Below are 21734 nucleotides of genomic sequence, written 5' to 3' on the forward strand. Positions count from 1 at the left end.
CATATGTGTATGTGTATACCATATATATTTAAATATATATATACATATTTAAAACAGCTATCCTAACAGTTGTGAGATGATATCTTATTGTGGTTTTGCTTTGCATTTCCCTGATGATTAGGGACACTGAGCACCTTTTCATATACCTGTTGCCTATTTGTATGTCTTTAGAGAAATATCTATTCAGGTTCTTTGCCCATTTTTTAAATTGGGCCGTTGTCTTTTTTTTTTTTTTTTTTTTTTTTTTGCTATTGTGTTATGTGAGTTCCTTGTGTATTTTGGATATTAACCCCTTTTCAGATATATGGTTTGTAAATATTTTCTCCCATTCCATAGTTTGCTTTTTCTTTTTCTTTTTTTTTTTTTTATTATTTCCTTGCTGTACAGAGCTTTTTAGTTTGGTGTAATCCCACTTGTTTATCTTTGCCTTTGTTGCCTGTGCATTAGCATCATATGCAAAAACTCATTGTCAAGACCAATGTCAAAGAGCTTTCTCCCTATGTTTTCTTCTAGGAGTTTTAAGGTCTCAGGTCTTATGTTTTAAGTCTTTAATCCATTTTGAGTTGATTTTTTTGTATAGTGTAAGATAAGAGTCTAGTTTTATTCTTTTGCATGCAGATATCCTGTTTTCCCAACACCATTTATTGAAGAGACTATCCTTTCCATATTGAATATTTTTGGCACCCTTGTCAAAAAATTAGTTGACTGTAATGTGTGGGTTTATTTCCAGACTCTCTATTCTGTTCCATTGGTCCATGTATCTGCTTTATGCCAGTGTCATACCGTTTTGATTACTATAGCTTTGTAATGTAATTTGAAGTGAGGAAATGTGATGACTCTAGCTTTCTTTTTGCTCAGGTTTGCTTTGGCTATTTGGGGTCTTTTGTAGCTACATATGAATTTTAGAATTTTTTTATGTGTCTGTGAAAATGCCATTGGAATTTAGATAGGGATTGCACTGAATCTGTTCAGTGATCAATTTGAGCAGCATGGACATTTTAACGTATTAATTCTTCCAATCCATGAACATGGAATATCTTTCCATTTATTTATGTCTAATTTCTTTCATCAGTGTTTTCTAGTTTTGTTGTTCTGGCTCAAAGAAGACCCGTGTGTTGCTTAATTTGCACATATTTGTGAATTCTCTAATTTCTCTCCTGTTACTGATTTCTGCTTTCATACCATTGTGGTCAGAAAAGATATATGATATGACTTTAATCCTCCTAAAATAATTAAGACTTGTTTTGTAGCCTAGCATATGATCCGTCTTGGAGAATGTTGTGTACACTTGAGAAGAATGTGTATTTTGCTGCTGTTGGATGATATGCTGTATATATGTCTGTTAGGACCATTTGGAGTAGTGTTGTTCAGGTCCACTGTTTCCTGATTGATTTTCTGTCTGGATGTTGCAAGTGAGCTTTTGAAGTCCCTTACTATTATTTATTGCTATTTCTTTCTGTAGTTCTATTAATACTTGTTTCATATATTTAGGTGTGCTAATGTTGGTTCATATATATTTACAGTTTTTATATCTTTGATAAATTGATATCTATAATTATAATATAATGACCTTCTTTATCTCGACAGTTTTTTACTTATAGTCTATTTTGTTTGATGTAAGTATAGCCCCGCCTGCTCTCTGTTGGTTACCATTCATATGGAATATCTTTTTCTATCCCTTCACATTTAGCCTATGTGTGTCCTTAAATCTAAAGTGAGTCTTTTGTAAATACCATGTAGTTGGATCTTATTTTTTTACTCTGTTTAGTCACTGTATGTATTTTGATTGGATAATTTAATCCATTTATATTTAAAGAAATTATTAATAAGGACTCACTGTTGCCATTTTGTGATTGTTTTCTGACTGTTTTATAGCTTATCTGTTTCTCTCTTCCTCTCTTGCTTCCCTCCTTTGTGATTTGATCATTTTTTGTAGTGATATGCTTTGTTTCTTTTCTGTATGTATTTTGTATATCTACTACAGATTTTTGCTTTGTTATTACCATGAGGCTTACACAAAACATCTTATAACAGTCTATTCTAAGTTGATAACAACTTATTCCATGTGGGATTCTATTACAATATACCCTAAACTGGGTTGCTTATAAACAACAGAAATATATTTCTTGTAGTTCTAGAGACTGAAATGTTCAAGATCAAAGTGCTGACAGCATTAGTGTATAGCAAAGTTTCATTTCCTTATTCATTTATTATGTCTTATCACAGGGTAGATAGGGCAAGGTACAGCTCTTTTTACAAAGGTACTAATCCCATTTATGGAGCTTTACCCTTTTGACCTAATCATACCCCAGATGCCCCCCTCCTAATACTATGACATTGGTGAATAGGTTTCAGTGTATAAATTTTGGAGGGGTACGTAAACATTCAGACCATAGCAATAACCTAACTTCATGCACATTAAAAAACTCTACAGTTTTATTCTCTCCTTCCACGTTTTATGTTATTGATGTCACAGTTTACATTTCTTTATCTTGTATATCCATTAACAACTATATAGTTATAGTTATTGAAGCTAGAGTTGTTTTTAATACTTTAGTCTTTTAACTTTAGTAGAGTTCAAAGTGATTTACGCACAATTAATACTCAACCTATCATGGATTTACATCCCTATAAACCCAATGTAAGTTGAAAATACCATAAGCCAAAAATGCATTTAAGGCAACTCATCTGTTGAATTTCAGAGCTTGGCCTGTCTTAAACATGCTCGTATCACATTAGCCTACAGCTCGACATGAGAATCTAATACAAAGCTTATTTCATAATCAAGTGTTGAATATCTCATATAATTTATCAATACTGTACTAAAAGTAAAAACAGAATGGGTGTATGGTTACTTGAAGTATGGTTTCTACATGATGTGTTTTGCTTTTGCAGCATTGGAAAGACAAAAGATCTTAAGTAAAACCATTGTAAGTCAAAGACCACCTGTAAATTATTTGCATATTCTGAATTTGACTATACACTTACCTTTACCAGTGAGTTTAAAGAGTGTCCTTTCATTTCAACCTGAAGTATTCCTTTTAGCATTTCTTGTAAGGCAGGTCTAGTAGTGATGAACACCCTCATTTTCATGTGTCTCAGAAAAGTATTTATCTTTTCTTCTGAAGGACAGCTTTGCTGGATATAATATTGGTGGTTGGCAGTTTCTTTCTTTTAGCACTTTGATGATATTATCCCACTCTTTCCAGGCCTGCAGGATTTCTGGTGAGAAATCCACAGATGGTCTTACGGACATTTCTTTGTATGTAATGAGTTGCTTTTCCGTGTGTGTGTGTATACACATATATATGTACATATCAATAGCTTTTGGAGTACAAGTAGATTTTGGTTACGTGGATTAATTGTTTAGTGGTGAAGTCTGAGATTGTAGTGGACCTGTAACCCAAGTAGTGTACATTGCCCCCAATATGTAGTTTTTTAAAATCCCACATCCTCCTCCCACTCTCCCCTCTTCTGAGTCTCCAGTATCCATTATACCAATCCGAATGCCTTTGCATGCTCACAGCTTAGCTTCCACTTATAAGTGAAAATATAGATATTTGGTTTTCCATTCCTGACTTAACTTCACTTAGAATAATGGCCTCCAGCTCTATCCAAGTTACTACAAAGACATTATTGTAATGTCTCCACCCACCTACCTACCTTCTTCCTTCCTTCCTTCCCTCCCTCCCTCCCTCCTTCCTTCCTTCCTTTCCTTCTTTCCTTCTTTCCTTCTTTCTTTCTTTCGACAGACTCTCGCTCTGTCACCCAGGCTGGAGTGCAGTGGCACAATCGCAGCTCACTACAACCTCCACCTCCTGGGTTCAAGCAATTCTCCTGCCTCAGCTTCCCGAGTAGCTGGGACTACAGCCGTACGCTACCACACCTAGCTAATTTTTGTATTTTTAGTAGAGACGGGGTTTCACCATGTTGTCCAGGATGGTCTCAGTCTTGACCTATGATCCACCCGCCTTGGCCTCCCAAAGTGCTAGGATTATGGGTGTGAGCCACTGTGCCTGACCCAACATCTTCAGTTCTGATTTAGCTTGTTTGAATCTTCTCTCTTCTTTTATTGGTAAATCTAGCTAATGGTCCAGAGTTTGTTTATCTTTTCAACGAAGCAACTTTTTGTTTCATTGATGTTTTGTATTTTTTTGTTTCAATTTCATTTATTCTGCCTTGATCTTTGTTATTTTCTTCTGCTAGCTTTGGGTTTGGTTTGTTCTTGCTTCTGGAGTTCCAGGAGGTGTGACTTTAAGTTGTGAATTTGTGATCTTTCAGACTTTTTGATGTAGATATTTAGCACCACAGCCTTTCCTCTTAGCCCTGCTTCTGTTGTATCACAAAGGTTTTTGATAACTTGTGTCACTATTATTCGTTTTGAAGAATTTTCAAATTTCCATCTTGATTTTTATTGTTAACCCCAAAATCATTCAGGAGCAGACTGTTTAATTTCCTTGTTTTTATATAGTTTTAAGGGTTTCTTTTGGAGTTGATTTCCAGTTTGATTCTGGTGTGGTCTGAGAAGATACTTGATATGATTTTCATTTTTAAAAATTAATTGAGACTTATTTTGTGGCCTATCACGTGGTCTATCTTAGAGAATGTTCCATGTGCTGATGGGAAGAATGTATATTCTGCAGTTCTTGGGTAGACTGTTCTGTGAATATCTGTTAGGTCCATTTGTTCTGGAGTGTAGTTTAAATGCAGTGTTCCTGTGTTGACTTTCTGCCTCAGTGATCTGTCTAGCGCTGTCAGTGGAGTATTGAAGTTCTCCAATATCATTATGTTGCTGTCTATCTCTTTTCTTACGTCTAGTGGTAATTGTTTTATGAATCTAGGAGCTTCAGAGTTATGTGCATATATATTTAGGATTGTAATATCTTCCTGTTGGGTCAATCCTTTTATAATACTTTCTTTGTCTTATTTTTTTTTTTAACTGTTTTGCTTTAAAGTTTGTTGTATCTGATATAAGAATAGCAACTTCTGCTTGCCTTCGGTTTCCATTTGTGTGGAGTATCTTTTCCCACCCCTTTACCTTGATTCCATAAGAATAATTTGTATTCGCTGAGCTTCTTGAAGAGGGCAGACATTTGGTTTGTGATTTTTTTTAATCCATTCTGCCAATCTTTATCTTTTCAGTGGAGCATCAGGCCATGTACAGTCAACATTAATATTGAGATGTGACCGACTCCTCATGTTGTTACCTGGATACTTTGTTTTCTTCATTATGTTATTGGTTTATAAGCCCTGTGAGTTTTATGTTTTTGAGAGGTTCTATTCTGTTGCGTATTGACCTTTTGTTTCAGGGTTTAGAATTCCTTTTAGCATTTCTTGTCGGGCTGATCTGGTAGCGGCAAATTCCTTCAGCATGTGATTGTCTGAGAAAGACCATATCTCCTTCATTTATGAAACTTAGTTTTGCTGTATGCAACATTTTTGGCTCAGAGTTATTCTGTTTAAGGAGGCTAAAAATAGGGCCCCAGTCCTTTCTGGCTTATAAGGTTTCTGCTGAGAAGTCTACTGTTAGTCTGATAGCTTTTCCTTTGTAGGTTATCTGATGCTTTTGTCTTACTGCTCTTAGAATTCTTTCCTTCATGTTGACTTTACTAGTAGCCTGATGACTGTATGCCTTGGAGATGTCCATTTTGCCATGAATCTCCCAGAAGGGCTTTGACCTTCTTATATTTGGATGTCTAAATATCTGGCAAGGCCAGGGAAGTCTTCCTCAATTATTTCCTCAAATAAATTTTCCAAAATTTTTACTTTTTCTTCTCCCTCAGGAACACCAATGATTATTATCTTTGGCCATTTTACATAATCTCGTATTTCTTAGAGACTTTGTTCATTTCTTTTAGTTATTTTTTCTTTATTTTTGTCTGACTGGGTTTATTCAAAGGCCTTGTCTCTGAGCTCTAAAATTCTTACTTCTACTTGGTCTAGTCTATTGTTAAAACTTTCCATTGTGTTTTGTAAGTCCCTAAATGTGTCTTTCTTTCTAGAAGTTCTGATTGTTTTTTGTTGTTGTTTTTTTTTTTCTCTAAAGCATCTATCTCTTTAGAAAAATTTTCATTCGTATCCTGAATTTTTTAAAAACTTTCTTTATGTTGGTTTTCACCTTTTTCTTGTATCTCCTTGGGTAACTTAATAATCAACCATTTGTATTCTTTATTTGGTATTTCCAAGATTTCATTTTAGTTTGGATCCTTTGCTGGAGAGCTAATGTGATCTTTCGGGGGTGTTATAGAACCCTCTTTTGTCATATTGCCAGAATTATTTTTCTGGTTCCTTCTCATTTGGGTAGACCATTTCTTCTAATTATTTTTTAATTTATTTTTGATTCAACTGTTGCTTTTTAATTTCCTTTTTTCCACCTTATGGATGTGACTTCAATGATTATAGCTTATTGTAACCTAATTTGGCTCTGGATGCATTTGGGGGGTGAAGACTGTGTATGAGTTCCTTGGTTATAGAGAGTGTTTGTGTGATGGTTTTCTCAGATGTAGTAACAATGTGCTTGGTGTGTGAGCAGGTTTACTGTCTCTCATGGGGTTAGAATGGCAAAAGTCTCTTGAAGGTTAGCTCATCCCCAGTGGTGTACACTTATTTATTTATTCATTTATTCATTCATTCATTCATTCATTCATTCCTCCAGTATTTTATTTACTGGGTTGAACAGTTCAGACTTCAGGTCAGTATGGGAGTTGTCCATGGGTAAAAACTGGGTGTAGCTAAAACAGGTAGATAAATACAACACCTAATGTGGGCAGAGGTCTCAGCCTTGACATAGGCAGCTGGAGAAGCTGGAGTGAAAAGCACTGAGGTCTTTTCAGAGGGAAGGAAGGGGCTACCTCAGCTCCCCTGCCAGGCCAGCAGGAGAAAAATCTGCTTCCCATTCACACTCCTGACCCAGTGTTCCATCTGTTCAAACCAGACAGACACCACTTTCCATCTGCAGAAATGCTGATATTCCATGTAGAGAGGGATTATGACTACCCCTCATGCAGGCCTGAACCCTGAGGGCACTTGTCCTATGGGGATGCAGTCACCCTGAAGTGTTCCATAAAGGCTGTCTACAGATGCACCCATGCCACGCTCCTGTGGGAGAAGCCCAAGCTGTAGCTGCAGTGGTGGGTGAGGAGGAGAAGTCTCCTTCTCCAAGACCTGTCACAAGCACCAGGGCTGCTTGACTGTTGTAGTAGAGCCACAGACTTTCCCTGCTGAGTTCAGCATTGCACCTGTGCCTCTGCTGAAAGAAACTTCCCGCAAGCAGAAAGCTATGGGACTCGAGCTTTGCCATCTGGATTCTTTCGTCCCATGGGTTACTCCCTTGATTTGGTACACTACCCCTTCCCCTAGGAGTAGGAGCCCTGAGGGCCAGACTGTTGTGAATGCTGCTGCTCCTCTGGGTCTAGCCACCCAGTGGGGCGGCCACACTCCAGGAAAGTTCTGGTGAATGTCTGCAAGGGGTCCAGTGATGCGACCTGCCCTCTGATTTCCAGCAGTGGGTACCAGCACCTGTTCTGATGGGGATGGCAGGGGAGTGACGTAGACTCTATGAGATTCCTTATACATAGCCTTAGTGTGTTGGCTTTCTCAAACACTAGCTATAGTAGGAATGAACTGATCATATGGACAGACTCAGGACCTCCTGATTAGCTGGGGGTATTTCAGGCAGTGGTGACAGATGGGGTCATGCACAAGTTTTCTCCTTCCTGAGTGCTATGCTATTCTGCCAGCAGATGCTGTAATGGACTGTGTTGGTTGGCGTGCAGGCAGGAGGTGGCACTTGGAAAAGAACACCAGCTGCGGTGGTAGCCGTGGGATTTGTGCTTCTTATGTTACCCAGGTGAGGTACTCTGGTGTCTCAGAAAATGGGCGAGGCCATAGAGCTTCCCAAAGTTTCTGTTCTTTGTGTTAAGCTATGGAGTAGGGGGTAAAGAGACAAAGCCAGGTGGGGGCTGGGTCACGCAAGTGCATGCTGTGGCTCTCCACGTAGGGGCTCAAGCAGAGGCCCCATTGGGGATAAGAGGGCAGTCCTCCTGCTGCAGGGGTAATGTTCCAGGGAGGAGCGCAGCTGCCTGTGCTGCACAGAAAGTCCACACAGGGAATGCGGAATAGCAGGTGACAGTAAGCCCTGCCCAGTTCCCATGCACTTGGCAAGGTAGGTCTCACACCCGTAGTGTTCCACTAGTAGCAGCTAGCTAGGTTCCAGGCATTCCGCTCTTGGAACTCAAAACTGCCCCAGGCCAGAAGCCTTCCCAGTTGAGACATACCATGGCTTTCAGGCCACACCCCTTCTGGTCTGCCTGAGAAGCAAAGGTCTTCTCTTGTGCTCATGAGTATAACCCACTGCCCACTCACCCCTCGGTTCTGGCCAAGGGGGTTCATCATCACATGAGATTATATCAGAAATGTCAATTAGGAACCTCTCTCAACCTATGACAGACTACTGAGTTAGCTGGAAGACATCCACAAGGTCACCTGTGAGGTAGGACCTGGAATGACTTCCCTGTATCCCTGCTGGGGACCGAGAGCACATGCAACGCACATCCCATTGCTATTCCTTCTCATGTATTCCCCAGTGCTCACTAAATCAGCTTCAGTGCTGGGTAGGGTTAAGACCTTTCCCTGTGGCCTGGATTGCCAAGTTCTCCAGTGGGAGTGTATGTCCCAGAGACAGGGACATAAAATTCTAAGTCAAGAGGTGTGGAGCAGGTATATCCATGGAAAAGGTGTGAGAGATCCCCAGAATCTCTAGCTGAGCTCACACTCCAGGGACTTAGAATTTTCTACCTGGTATAGGCTGCAGCCCACCACTTCTTTCAAAGGCTCTGTGGTTTCTTTCAGCTTTCCTATTAAGTTCCTGTGTTGCTTCTTGGAAAAAAGTACGCAGCATGAATCTCTACACACTATTTTGTCTTCCCAAGTGAGAGAGGCATGCTAAAATGCCTCCAATCTGCCATCTTGGAAAAAAAATCAGTTGCTTTTCTTTTGCTGCTTTGAAAATTTTCTCCTTATCTTTTTTGACTCTTACTAGAGATTGTAATGTGTCTCAGTGAAGACATGTTTATGCTCAATCTGTTTGGGGTTCTTTGGGCTTCAAAGAACTTTGGGGTTCTTTTGGGTTCATGGGGTTCTTCTAGATGTTCATTTGCCTCTCCAGATTTTCTGTCACAATTTCTTTAAATAAACTTTCTACCCTTCTCTCCTTGCTCCTTCTGAGACACCCATACTGCATATATTCGTTCATTTGATGGTTCCATAAGTTCCATAGGCTTTCTTCACTCTTTTTCATTCCTTTTCTTTTTGTTCCTCTGACTGGTTAATTTCAAATGATTTGTTTTCAAGTTTACCTGACTCTGCCTTCTGCTTGATCAAGTCTGCTGTTGAAGCTCTCAATTGAATTTTTTATTTCAGACATTGTATTCTTCAGCTCTATAATTTCTGTTTCATTCATCTATATGGTTTTTTCTCTTTGTTGAACTTCTCATTTTGTTTATCTATTTTTTTTTCTGATTTCATTTAATTGTCTGTCTGCTCTCTTGTTCCTCACTGGGCTTTTTTAAGATGATTATTTTGGATTCTTTGTCAGGTAATTCATTTTTGGGGGTTCAGCTACTGGAGCTTTATTTTGTTCCTTTGGTGGTGTCATATTTCCTTGATTATTTGTGTTCTTTGAAGCCTTGCATTGTGTGTTCACACTTGAAGAAGCAGTCACCTCTTCCCATCTTTATTGACTGACTTTAGGAGAAAAAGACCTTTGCTGGTGAGCTCAGCTAGAGATTCTGGGGATCTCTCACACCTTTTCCATGGATATACCTGCTCCACACCTCTTGATCCCTCTTTGGGATTATATGCATTTTCTCAATCCTGCAAAGCCAGACCTCATGCTAAAAGCCTCCTGTTTATTCCTTAGGGTAGTACCCTGAAATGTTCAAAGTTGCATGTCTTCTCTTAATCCATCAAAGTTGAGTTGGCTGCTAGTATCCATACCTGCTGTTGAGATCCAAGCATCATCTGTGGTTGTATACAGACTGTTGTGCACTGAGGTACACATCAGCTGGCCGAAGGGTTCCATAGGCCAGTCGTCCAGCAGGGTTTATGGGAGGGTCTCAGTCGTCCAGCAGGGTTTATGGGAGGGTCTTAGGGTAGAATCCATGAGCTGGGTAGCAGAATCTACAGCCGACTGTTGATAACCATACACTCTTTGCACTCCTGCTTCTTCTCCTTGCTCCTAGCTGCCCCAGATGATTCAGCCATGCTATTCCCCTCAGTGTTCTGGGTGGGATGAGACAGAAGTGGGTCTCCTAGACAACATCCTGTTAGGCTGGGAAAGGTGGGTGCACACTTCACTCTCACTTCCCCCATGGGAGAATTGTGAGCTGGAGGGACCTCTCTTGGCACTGAGCTGTGCCACCTTAGGTGAGGGGTGATGTGGGTAAAGTGAACTGCTCTTATTGTACTCTTTGATGCATCCAATCTTAGATTTTTTGCTTCACCAGTGTGCTGAAACCTCTCAGTGGACTCCTGTGGCCTCACAAAAGTATTCTTGTTCATAGGTGTAGTTGCCAAAATCAGTATTTCTATAGAAGAATGAAAACTGGAACCTCCTATTCTGCTATCACACTGACATTTCTTCTTTCTTTTAAAAATAGTGGTTATATTGTTTTGTCATCATATACCCTAAACTCAGCCTTTAAGATTAACTTTTGGAAAAGGGCCAACTTGGTTAACACCACATGTCAAAGTTAGTGTCTTTGTCTGGTGGATTTTTTTTTTAAACTTTGACTTACTAGTTTTGAAAATATGTGAGTATATATTGTGTTAATAACAATCTATGTTGAAAAGTAAGTCTACATAAAGGAGACAAAAGAAGCTATCAGGTGTTTTCTGCATGTGTGGCCTTACGATTATCTCTTCTGTGGGTTATCTCCATTTTGAGAAACTTTGGGTTCTAATCTGGAAAATCTGCCTCCCAACCAGATACACATTGGTGGTGATGAAGGGAGGCTCATGATGTGTTGAGAAACAAGGTGACCATCTGACTTCTCCTGGTCATTGTCGAGACCTGGCAGTAGGACTTTCCCTTCTTCTTAGCTCCCTCCCTTCTTTCTTCCCAGCTCACCCTCAGATAAGCTGGAAGGTGAAACCGTAATGCCATTCAGAGTGCAAGGCCACTAGGTCGTTGCTTTGCCTCCTTGGACACCTCCTTCTGAACTGCATTCCTTCTCTCCACCTCCAAAAGTCATTACTTGTTGTGCTCAGTGGCACAAAATATTCTGTAAAATAGATGCCTTCTTGTTTTCCAACTTAATGATAGCATCCCTCGGTGAGCCCTAACTGGAATACAGAACTGCACCTGACAACTGCTCAGTGAAGTTGCTTAGAGATTGTATCAGAGGCGTTTGAACCAGAGCAACTCCATATTGAATAGGGGCTGGGTAAAATAAGACTGAGATCTACTGGGCTGCATTCCCAGGAGGTTAAGGCATTCTTAGTCACAGGATGAGGTAGGAGGATAGCAAAAGATAGAGGTCATAAAGACCTTGTTGATAAAACAGGCTTTGCAGTAAAGAAGCCAGCCAAAACCCAGCAAAACTAAGATGGTGACAAGAGTGACCCCTGGTCACCCTCACTGCTCATTATACACTAATTATAATGCATTAGCATGCTAAAAGACACTCCCCCTAGCACCATGACAGTTTACAAATGCCACAGCAACATCTGGAAGTTACCCTATATGGTCTAAAAAGGGGAACTTCCTCAGTTCCTGGAATTTCGCACCCCTTCCTCGGAAAACTTGTGAATAGTCCACCCATTGCTTGGCATATAATCAAGAAATAACTATGAGTATCCCTAGTCCAGCAGCCCAAGCTGCTGCTTTGCCTATGGAGTAGCCATTCTTTCATTCTTTTACTTCGATTAATTAATAAGCTTGCTTTCACTTTACTCTATCGACTTGCCCTTAATTCTTTCTTGCACGAGGTCCAGACCCTCTCTTGGGGTCTGGATCAGGACCCTTTTCCAGTAACAGCTGGGACCAGGTAGAAATTGGAGTCTGGAGAAGTTTCCCTTTATTGCTGAAAGTTGATCTGTGATCCCTTCGTGTGGAAGGTAACGGGACTTGATTTAGAAGAAATGATTCTAATACTGGCCAGGCGCGGTGGCTCACACCTGTAATCCCAGCACTTTGGGAGGCCAGAGTTTGAGACCAGCCTGGCCAACAGCCTGGCCCTCTCTCTACTACAAATACAAAAAAAAAATTAGCCAGATGTGATGGTGGGCGCCTATAATCCGAGCCACTCAGGAGGCTGAGGCAGGATTAATCACTTGAACGGGGGAGGCAGAGGCTGTAGTGAGCAGAGATCACGCCATTGTTCTCCAGCCTGGGCAACAAGAGTGAAACTCCATCTCAAAGACAAAAAAAATGATTCTAATACTGACTCTGCCTTGGGCCAGCCACATCACTTTTAGCTAATTATTTTCCCTTGGGGTGTGTGTTTCATCCAGCCTTCCGTTCAGTTAAATATTTTAGTAAGCACCTTCTGTGTTCCAGCTACCTCTGCCATGATGAACTTTTATCTTCTTATGGGAGCCAAACAGCAGAGTGCGAATAAGCAAGCCACATACAAAGGCTATGTAGTAAATGAAGGCAGAGGGTGGGGGTGGGAAAGGGCCAGGTAGTAAATATTTTTGGCTTTGTGGCCATCACTCAACTCTGTTGTAGAGAGGAGACAGCCATAGGCAGTACATAAATGAATGGGCATGGCTGTTTTCCAGTACAACCCTATTTACTGAAACAAGTGTTGGGCCATAGTGTGCTGACTCCCAGACTAGATCAGAAAGGGCCTTAAAATCCAAGGAGATGGCTTTAGATTTGAACTTGTAGTTAATGGGGATCTCTTGAAGATTCTCAAGCTGGAATGTAATGTGATGGAAATCTATTTTGTGTAGAACCATGTAAAAGCATCTGACGGAAAGAGAGCCTAATGCCCCAGGTTGTCGCTGCTTTTGAACTGCGTATGAGCACTTCGTGACCTACTAGGAATTTAGGGGGAAATTGTCATTGTTGTAAACGTTGACAGACCTTCCACTGTTTCTTATATGCAGTGAACATAAAACAAAATTGTGGATGCTGGATTAGAAGCTCCCTGAGGGCAAGGACTTTGTTTTCTTTGCTGCCATATGTGGTCTCTGGGATATAAGCATACTCACATATTTGAATGCATTAATGGGGCACTAACCCTGAATCTTAAATATGCAAAACTGCTCACCCCTAGGCATAATGGAAAAGCATGTCACCTAATGAGTGTCATTTAAAAATATCACAGTATCAGTGATGCCACTGACCTCATGGCTTGTTTTTTTTTTCTTTCCAGATGGCAGACGATCAGGGCTGTGTTGAAGAGCAGGGAATTGGGAATTCAGCAAATGAAGATTCAGTGGATGCTAAGCCAGACCGGTCCTCATTTGTACCATCCCTCTTGAGGTAGGTTTGCTTAATCATGGACCCTGGACCACGTCAGCCTGCCATGCCTCTGCCATCTCCACCCACCTATGGGGAGGGGGACACTCAGGGAAGGAGGTTCATGCTGAGCATGGGAGGTTTGCACAGGTTCTTGCTAGCTGTATGCAGCAACACTAGGGTCCTCATGTGCACCCTCTTGTCTGTGGCCAAGCCCAGGAATGGACAAAACCAAGCATTGGGAGTCTCCTGCTCAGCGGCCGAGTGTCTGGTAGCAGTTCCCAGGAATCAGGGGCTGTTCTCATTAGAGGCGATTTGCAGGCACCTTCAGAACAGAGCCTGGGCTGCTGCTGCCAGTGGGACCAAATTTGACAAAAAACACAGAATCCAGGGGCTGAGGGACAGGAGGTTTTAGGGTGACTCACGCCTACCCTGTGCCTCCTGCTGCATTCCACTCATGGAAGGGGGATCGCATCCTGTTCATTAGTTCCCGCCTTCCCCTTTCTTGAGTTCACTTTTAAAATTCTAAATTTTGCGTTTAATAACATAATAGCTTCATTGATTAAACTCTTGTATGCCTGCTTTGTATTATTGCTTTTAGTCTACATAATTGCACATTTAGTTTTATTGTTATCACCATTTATCAGGTAGGGAAACCTGTGGTACTGTGAGGTTTAATAGCTTGCCTTTTTGCTGACAGTAAATGATAAAGCTGAGAAACTAAACAATGCCAGCACCACTCACTTAAAGGTTCTGCTGTGTGCTTCCCTTTTAAAAGTAGGGCTAGCTTGGCACAGTGGCTTACACCTGTATTCTCAGCACTGGAAGGCCAGGGAGAGAGGATCGCTTGAGCCCAGGAGTTTGAGACCAGACTGGACAACATAGTGAGAGCCCCATCTCTACAAAAAGAGATAAGAAAATTAGCTGGGTGTGGTGGCACATGCTGGTAGTCTGGCTATTCGGGAAGCTGAGGCAGGAGAATCACTTGAGCCCAGGAGGTCAAGGCTGCTCAGGACCATGACTGCACCACTGTACTCCAGCCTGGGCAACAGAGTGAGACTCTGTCTCAAAAAACAAGTTGTTTTTTTTTTTTTTTTAATAAAAAATAAAAGTAGGGCTGCAAGGACATGGAGGAACCCCAGACCCTCCCTTAACCTTGATCATGGATGGACAGTGAGTGGATCTTCCTGAGAGACAGAAGGCAGCATGAGTCAGACGCATCACACTTCTTTGGATTCCCTAAGCCACGTCTTACTGGGAAAGATATCAAGGGGGATAAAGGCTGAGGTGAGCGAGTGCTCTCAGGCAGTGCTCAGGAGGGGAAGAGCTGGTGAGGGGTGGGCAGCCAGGCTCCCAACACCTCAGAGCAGACCTTGGGTCATATCATCCAACCTAGGATGTGGAAAAGTGGGAGAACCCCAACACTGTGGACCCAGATTCTGTTGTTTGCCAACTAGAGTCAAGAATATCCAATGAAATGACCAGAAAATACAGTTCTGACTCCTGGAACTTTCCAAAACCTTGAGAAATTGGTACAGACCAACTTACTCCCCAGGGAAAGCCCCTTAGAGCCATGGGGCTTTGCTTATATGTGCTCAAAATAATGTAAAGCTGTGTGTTCCCTTGTGTATTTTAAGGTAACATACACATTTTTGTCAAGATAGCTGCAAAAGATGTAATAACTCTTCCCCACCCTTTTTGAGTATTTGACTTCAGCAGGTTGTCTACAAGTGGAAGAGAAACAGGAATCATTTAATAATCATTTTGTAAATCTTAGTAAGCCTTTTGATGTACTTCCCAGAAAATATTAAAATAAATGGTGCGTTGTAAATACTGACATTTCGAAGTCATTTCTTTAAATGTATCCAGTGGAATCTACGTCCATAGTGATTTTATAACCACCTTTATCCATTAAAAAAATACATGAACAGCTCTCCTGTAACAGCTAGAACTTTTATATTTCTTTTTTCCCCTCAAACTTGTGTTTTTCATTCTCTTTTCCTCCACATTTTCTTCTGATGTAATAGATTTAATTGCTTGAAAGTCTGGTTGATCACAGCACATCATATACCTATGTAACATATACATGTATGCATATGTATATCCATATACATTTTAAGACAGTTTTCCAGATATCATGAGTATTAAAAGAAAGTTCTCCTAGACTAATTTACTGTTTCAGCTTTAATGAATTCACAGTTGTTCTAAAAAATAAATGTTAACATATCATTAATATATTGTCATTCATCAAAATAATTATTAAATAGAAATTACATTGAAGTTTCAACTTATAATGGAATGAAGGGGCTTTTAATAAGTTAGTTTCTAAAGAAATGGACAAATAATACTTATTGCTGGAATAAGAAAGAATTTGATATTACCTTTTTCCTATTTTTCGTTTTTAGTGATAAGAAGCACTGAGAAATCATGAATAAATACATGAGATGGTAGGAGGTTTGTTATAGTCATGTCACTTAATTCTTTGAATTCCTTCTGAGTTCTGGACCAAAAAATGACAACTTGATTAGGTCTGTCCTTAATTATGTTGGAAGTAAAGAATTGGCAATTACCTAACTTACAAAAGGAATTGTTATTCAGCTTTAAAGATACTTAATTTTTTTAGTTTCTGGGAAGTACACCAAAAAACTTATACCTAAACTTTTCAAACAGTTGTAAATTAAATTTGCTCCTCTTTTATTTAGAGGCAGTCTGTTTAACTCAAAATGTTCCAGAAAAGATAATTAAGCCTTAATAAACATTTGTCAGTATCCTTTTTTTGATAAAATGCTTTTAAACCATATGCTTTTTAAAATATATTTTTGTCAAGACGTTGGAGCTGCTAATGTAGCTCATTCATGTATGAAAATTGTCTGCTCTATAATCTAGTTGACAAAGCCAGTCCCTGTCAAACCAGTTAGCCGCACCACACTTGTTTGCTGTCAGTAAATGTCTGATACCATTTTTCAGTTCAACAAATACGTTATTAGGCATCCTTGTGACAGTCATCTCGTTTCTGAATTATAAATTCTTTTTTTTTTTTGAGACGGAGTCTTGCTCTGTTACCCAGGCTGGAATGCAGTGGCTGATCTCAGCTAACTGCAAGCTCCGCCTCCCAGGTTCACGCCATTCTCCTGCCTCAGCCTCCCGAGTAGCTGGGACTACAGGCGCCCGCCACCACGCCTGGCTAATTTTTTGTATTTTTAGTAGAGACGGGGTTTCACCCTCTCTGACCTCATGATCCACCCACCTCGGCCTCCCAAAGTGCTGGGATTATAGGCATGAGCCACTGCGCCCGGTCCTGAATTCTGAATTCTTATTCTTGGATAGGTGAATGGATGGATGGATGGAGGGAAAGGAAGAAGGATGCAAGAAAGAATGAAAGGGTACTAAGCCCAGACCCATGTTGACCTCCTGGAATCAGTGTTTGTTTTGTTGTCACAGGACTGATATGGTTTGGCTCTGTGTCCCCACCTAAATCTCATCTCAAATTGTAATCACCGTAATACCTGTGTGTTGAGGGAGAGACCTGGTAGGAGGTGACTGGATTATGGGGGTGGTTTGCCCCGTGCTGTTCTGGTGATAGTGAGTTCTCACGAGATCTGATGGTTTTGTAAGTGTTTGACAGTTCCTCCTACACACACTCTGTCTCTCCTGCTGCCATGTAAGACATGTCTGCTTCCCCTGCCACCATGCTTCCCCTTCTACCATGATTCCCCAGCCATGTGGAATTGTGAGTCAATTAAACCTCTTTTCTTTGTAAGTTACCTAGTCTTGGGTAGCATCTTCATAGCAGTTTGAGAACAGACTAATACACAGGAGTCTAGCTCAACAATAAAAAATCTTTGGAAATACTAAGGGGATGAAAAAGGCAAAGACATTAAACAAGAACCATCATCACTTCCATTTCATTCTATTATATATTTTTTAATACATTTTTCAGTGTATACAAGCATACTTTGTTTTATTGTGCTTTGCAGATACTGTTTTTTTTGTTTGTTTTTTGTTTTTTGTTTTTTTGAGACAGAGTCTCACTCTGTTGGCCAGGCTGGAGTGCAGTGGTGCGATTTGGCTCACTGCAGCCTCCGCCTCCCAGGTACAAGTGATTGTCCTGCCTCACCCTCCCAAGTAGCCAGACTATAGGTGTATACCACCACGCCTGGCTAATTTTTATATGTATTTTAGTAAGGACAGGATTTTGCCATTTTCCCAGGCTGGTCTTGAACTCCTGACCTTAAGTGATCCACCCCCCTTGGCCTCCCAAAGTCCTGGGATTACAGGCATGAGCCACCACACCTGGCCCAGATATTGCATTTTTAATAAATGGAAGGTTTGCGGCAACCCTGCAAACCTATTGCCTCCATTTTTCCAACAGCGTATGCTCACTTTGTGTTTCTGTGTTACATTTTGGTAATTCTCACAACATTTTCAGTTTTTTAATTAGTGTTATATCTGTTACTATGATCTGTGATGAGTGATCTTTTTTGTTGTTGTTGTTGTTCAAACCCAGGATAATCTCTGTAAATGTGATCAGTGATCTTTGATGTTACTATTGTAATTGCTTTGGGGTGTCACAAACCACACCTGTATAAGACAGCGGACTTAAATGATAAATATTAAGTGTGTTCTTACTGCTCCACCCACTGGCCATTCCTGTCTCTCTCCTTCTCCTTGGGCTTCCGTATTCCCTGAGACATTATTGAAATTGGGCCAATTAATAACCCCACAATGGCCTCTAAGTGTCAAGTGAAAGGAAGAGCAATATGTCTGTCACTTTAAATCAAAAGCTAGAAGTGATTCAACTTAGTGAAGGCATGTCGAAGCCAAGACAGGCCGAAAGCTAGTCCTCCTGTGCCAAACAGCCAAATTGTGAATGCAAAGGAAAAGTTCTTGAAGGAAATTAAAAGTGCTGCTGCAGTGAACACATGGATAATAACATTATGCTTATTATTGCTGACTTGGAGAAAGTTTGAGTGGTCTGGAGAGAAGATCAAACCAGCCCCAACTTTTTCTTAAACAAAAGCCCAAGCCAGAACAAGGCCCTAACTCTGCAATTCTTTGAAGGCTGAGAGAGGTGAGAAGGCTGCAGAAGAAAAGTTTAAAGCTAGCAATGTTGATCCATGAGGTTTAAGGAAAGAAGCCTTCTCCATAAAGTAAAAGTTCAACATGAAGCAGCAAGTGCTGATGTAGACGCTATAGCAAGTTATCCAGAAGATCGAGCTAAGATCATTGGTGAGAGTGGCTATGCTAAACAACAGATTCTCAATGTAGACAAAACAGCCTTCTATAGGAAGAAGATACCATCTAAGATTGTCCTAGCTAGAGAAGAGAAGTCAATGCCTGGCTTCAGTGCTTTATAAGGACGCTTGACTCTCTTGTTAGGCAGACTGGTGACTTTTAAGTTGAAACCGATGCACATCGACCAGTCTGGAAATCTTAGAGCCCTTAAGAATTATGCTAAATCTACTGTTTCTGTGCCTGCTAAATGGAAGAACAAAGCCTGGATGACACCTGTTTATAGCATGGTTTACTGGATATTTTAAGCACACTGCTTAGACCTGCTGCTCAAATTAAAATAAGATTCCTTTCATTGACATTGCACCTGGTCACCCAAGAGCTCTGGTGAAGATGCAGAAGGAGATTAGTGTTTTTATGCCTGCTAAAACATCCGTTCTGCAACTCATAGATCAAGGAGTAATTTCAACTTCCAAGTCTTATTACTTAAGAAATAATGTCTTACTATTTGAGAAATATTATTTCAGAAATACATTTTATAAGGCTATAGTTGCCATAAATAATGTTGGAAATAACATTATAGTTATAGTGTTACCTTTGATGGATCTGGGCAGTTAATTGAAAACCTTCTGGAAAGGATGCACCATTCTAGATGCCAGTAAGAACATTTGTGATTTATGGGAGGATGTCAGAACATTAATAGGAGTTTGGAATAAGTTGATTCCACTCCTCATGGATGACTTTGATGGGTTCAAGACTTCCTTCAGTGGAGGAGGTAACTGCAGATGTGCCTGTTGTGGTGGAAATAGCAAGAGAACTAGAATTAGAAGTAGACCTGAAGATGTGGCTGAATTGCTGCAATCTCATGATAAAACTTGAACAGATAAGGAGTTTCTTCTTGTGAATAAGCAAAGTAAGTGGTTTCTTGAGATGGAATCTACTGCTGGTGAATGTGCCGATATATTTTTGAAATGTATACTTAGAATGTTACATAAATTTAGTTGGTAAAGCAGCCACAGAGTTTGAGAGGATTGACTTGAATTTTGTGTGTTTTTTAACTCTTTTTTTGTTTTATTTTAATTTCTTTTTAACACTTTTGTTGAGGGCTGACTTTCAACAGATTGCAGTGAGGGAGCTGCTCTGCTGCGTACGAAACCCCAACCCGGAAGCAGGTCATCTTTGAATGGTTTAGTGCCAGGTTCCCCGCGAATGTGCATTGCGTGATGGGCGAGAGGACAATCACCTTTCTGTTGACTTGAATTTTGAATGAAGTTGTGCTGTGAATAACGTGCTATCAAACAGAATGGCATGCATGAGAAATTGTTCATAAAAGGAAGAATCATTTGATGCAGTGAACTTCATCGCTGTCTTATTTTAAGAAATTGTCACAGCCACCCTAATTTTCAGCAACCACCACCAGATTAGTCATCAGGCATCAGGGCTGAGGCAAGACCCTCCCCACCAGCCCAGCGATTACAACCCACCGAAGGCTCAAATGATTGTTAGCATTTTTTAGCAATAAAGTATGTTTTAATTAAGATATGTATTTTTTGACATAATGCTGTTGCATACACTCAGACTGGTGTATAGTGTGAACATAACTTTTCTACCCACTGGGAAACCAAAAAAGTCAGGCGACTCCATGTATTGCAACATTTGCTTTCCTGTGGTGGTCTGAAACTGAGCTGGCAGTATATCTGAGTTGTGCCTATATTTGAATTTGGAACAGCCCAATGTGGTCCCACATACCCCCGTTACTAATGACATACTTCACCTTTACCAGACCCACATATAACTATGAAGCCCCACCACAGTGCCTGATTCAAGGAGACTCACAGATACATCTTATTTGTCTCTTCGTGGATGACCCAGAGGTTTCATCACCCCGTGAGGTTCAGGGTGGGTGAGAAAGTCTGCCCTTCTTTTACACGGTGGGAGATGGGAGAATGGGCAAGGGAAAGGTAGTATCTCTGACAGACCAGTTTTAGAAAAAAAGTATTAAGTGGCAGTTGAGGACCTGACCATTTATTCTTCCCTCAAGCCTGTGGACCTCTGGGAAAGTTTTTGAGTACCTTGCTGGAAGACTTCTGCCTGAAAGACCTTTTATTTTGCAAAAATAGATGTGGTCTGTGGTATGTCCCCCCCCACCCCTCAGCTTTAAGTCCTTTGGAAAGATAAATAAGCCTGTAGGGTCGACATTATGGTCCACTCTACGTTTTTCATAGCATGACTGATATTGACATCATTAAAATAAACAGTAAGTATCCCGAGGTCCTCCCTGCAGTTTGGTCCTCCCTGCAGTTTCAGGAGCGCCATGTGACCCACTGACAGATGTGGGGTGCGATGCATGGGAGTGCCACTGGCTCCTCTGGATGTTCCTTGCAGCTGATGGTGCCCCCCGCACCCTCACAACCTTCCCTCCCATCCCATCCTATTCCATCCCATCTCACCCCATTCCAGCTCCCTTCTCTAAGGAGCTCAGAATCACTGTTAGGCAGTGCAGGAGGCAGTAGCATCTCTGACCTGTCTCTAATCAAGGACCAGATTACCCACCTGCCCACCCCTGGAGACATGAAGGATCCTGGGTTGCAGAAAGAAATATCCCCTTCCCCAAAAAGCGGAGGTGGGACTCACAGCTCTCAAATATTAATAGTTTCAAGCCCCTAGACTTGTCTTGGCCTTTTTTTTGCCTCGCAGCCACTAGATGGCAGGACAGCATTGTTTTATCTCCAGTCTGTAGGCACTAAAAATCCAGCCTGTTCTTTAAAAAAAAAAATTTAATGATTTTGTAATTTTCTGATTATTGAAGAATATGTGGAAAACACAGAAAAGCACAAAAAATTCAAAATATTTTAAAATTAGTAAAGCATTCCGGTTTTTAGTTATTCAGAGGAAATCATTATGGGGCCAGTCCATATTCATTTGTGAACCATAGTTTATAGAACAGGGTCTAGGGTCCTCCTTGCACTTGAAGAGGGTTCTCTCTTGATGTAAATATAACCCTATAGTCCTTGCCCTGGATATAAAGTCAAAG

The 21734-nt window shown here is 40.7% G+C and overlaps 1 protein-coding gene across 7 annotated transcripts in view; it reads left to right on the forward strand.

Annotated features, from left to right (window-relative positions):
• CASP7 (caspase 7) overlaps positions 1-21734 on the forward strand; it is a 68388-nt gene that overhangs the window by 21475 nt on the left and 25179 nt on the right. For 5 of the 7 annotated variants that reach the window (XM_030941129.1, XM_030941130.1, XM_030941126.1 and 2 more), the window contains exon 2: positions 13383-13492. In XM_030941129.1, coding sequence (XP_030796989.1) covers positions 13383-13492 — 110 coding nt within the window. Of the gene's footprint in view, positions 1-7739; positions 7850-13382; positions 13493-21734 lie in introns of those variants that run through there. The other 2 variants (XM_030941123.1, XM_030941124.1) reach the window with 2 other exon arrangements.

The sequence above is a fragment of the Rhinopithecus roxellana genome, chromosome 11 (assembly GCF_007565055.1).
Source record: "Rhinopithecus roxellana isolate Shanxi Qingling chromosome 11, ASM756505v1, whole genome shotgun sequence".
Classification (NCBI taxonomy): domain Eukaryota; kingdom Metazoa; phylum Chordata; class Mammalia; order Primates; family Cercopithecidae; genus Rhinopithecus; species Rhinopithecus roxellana.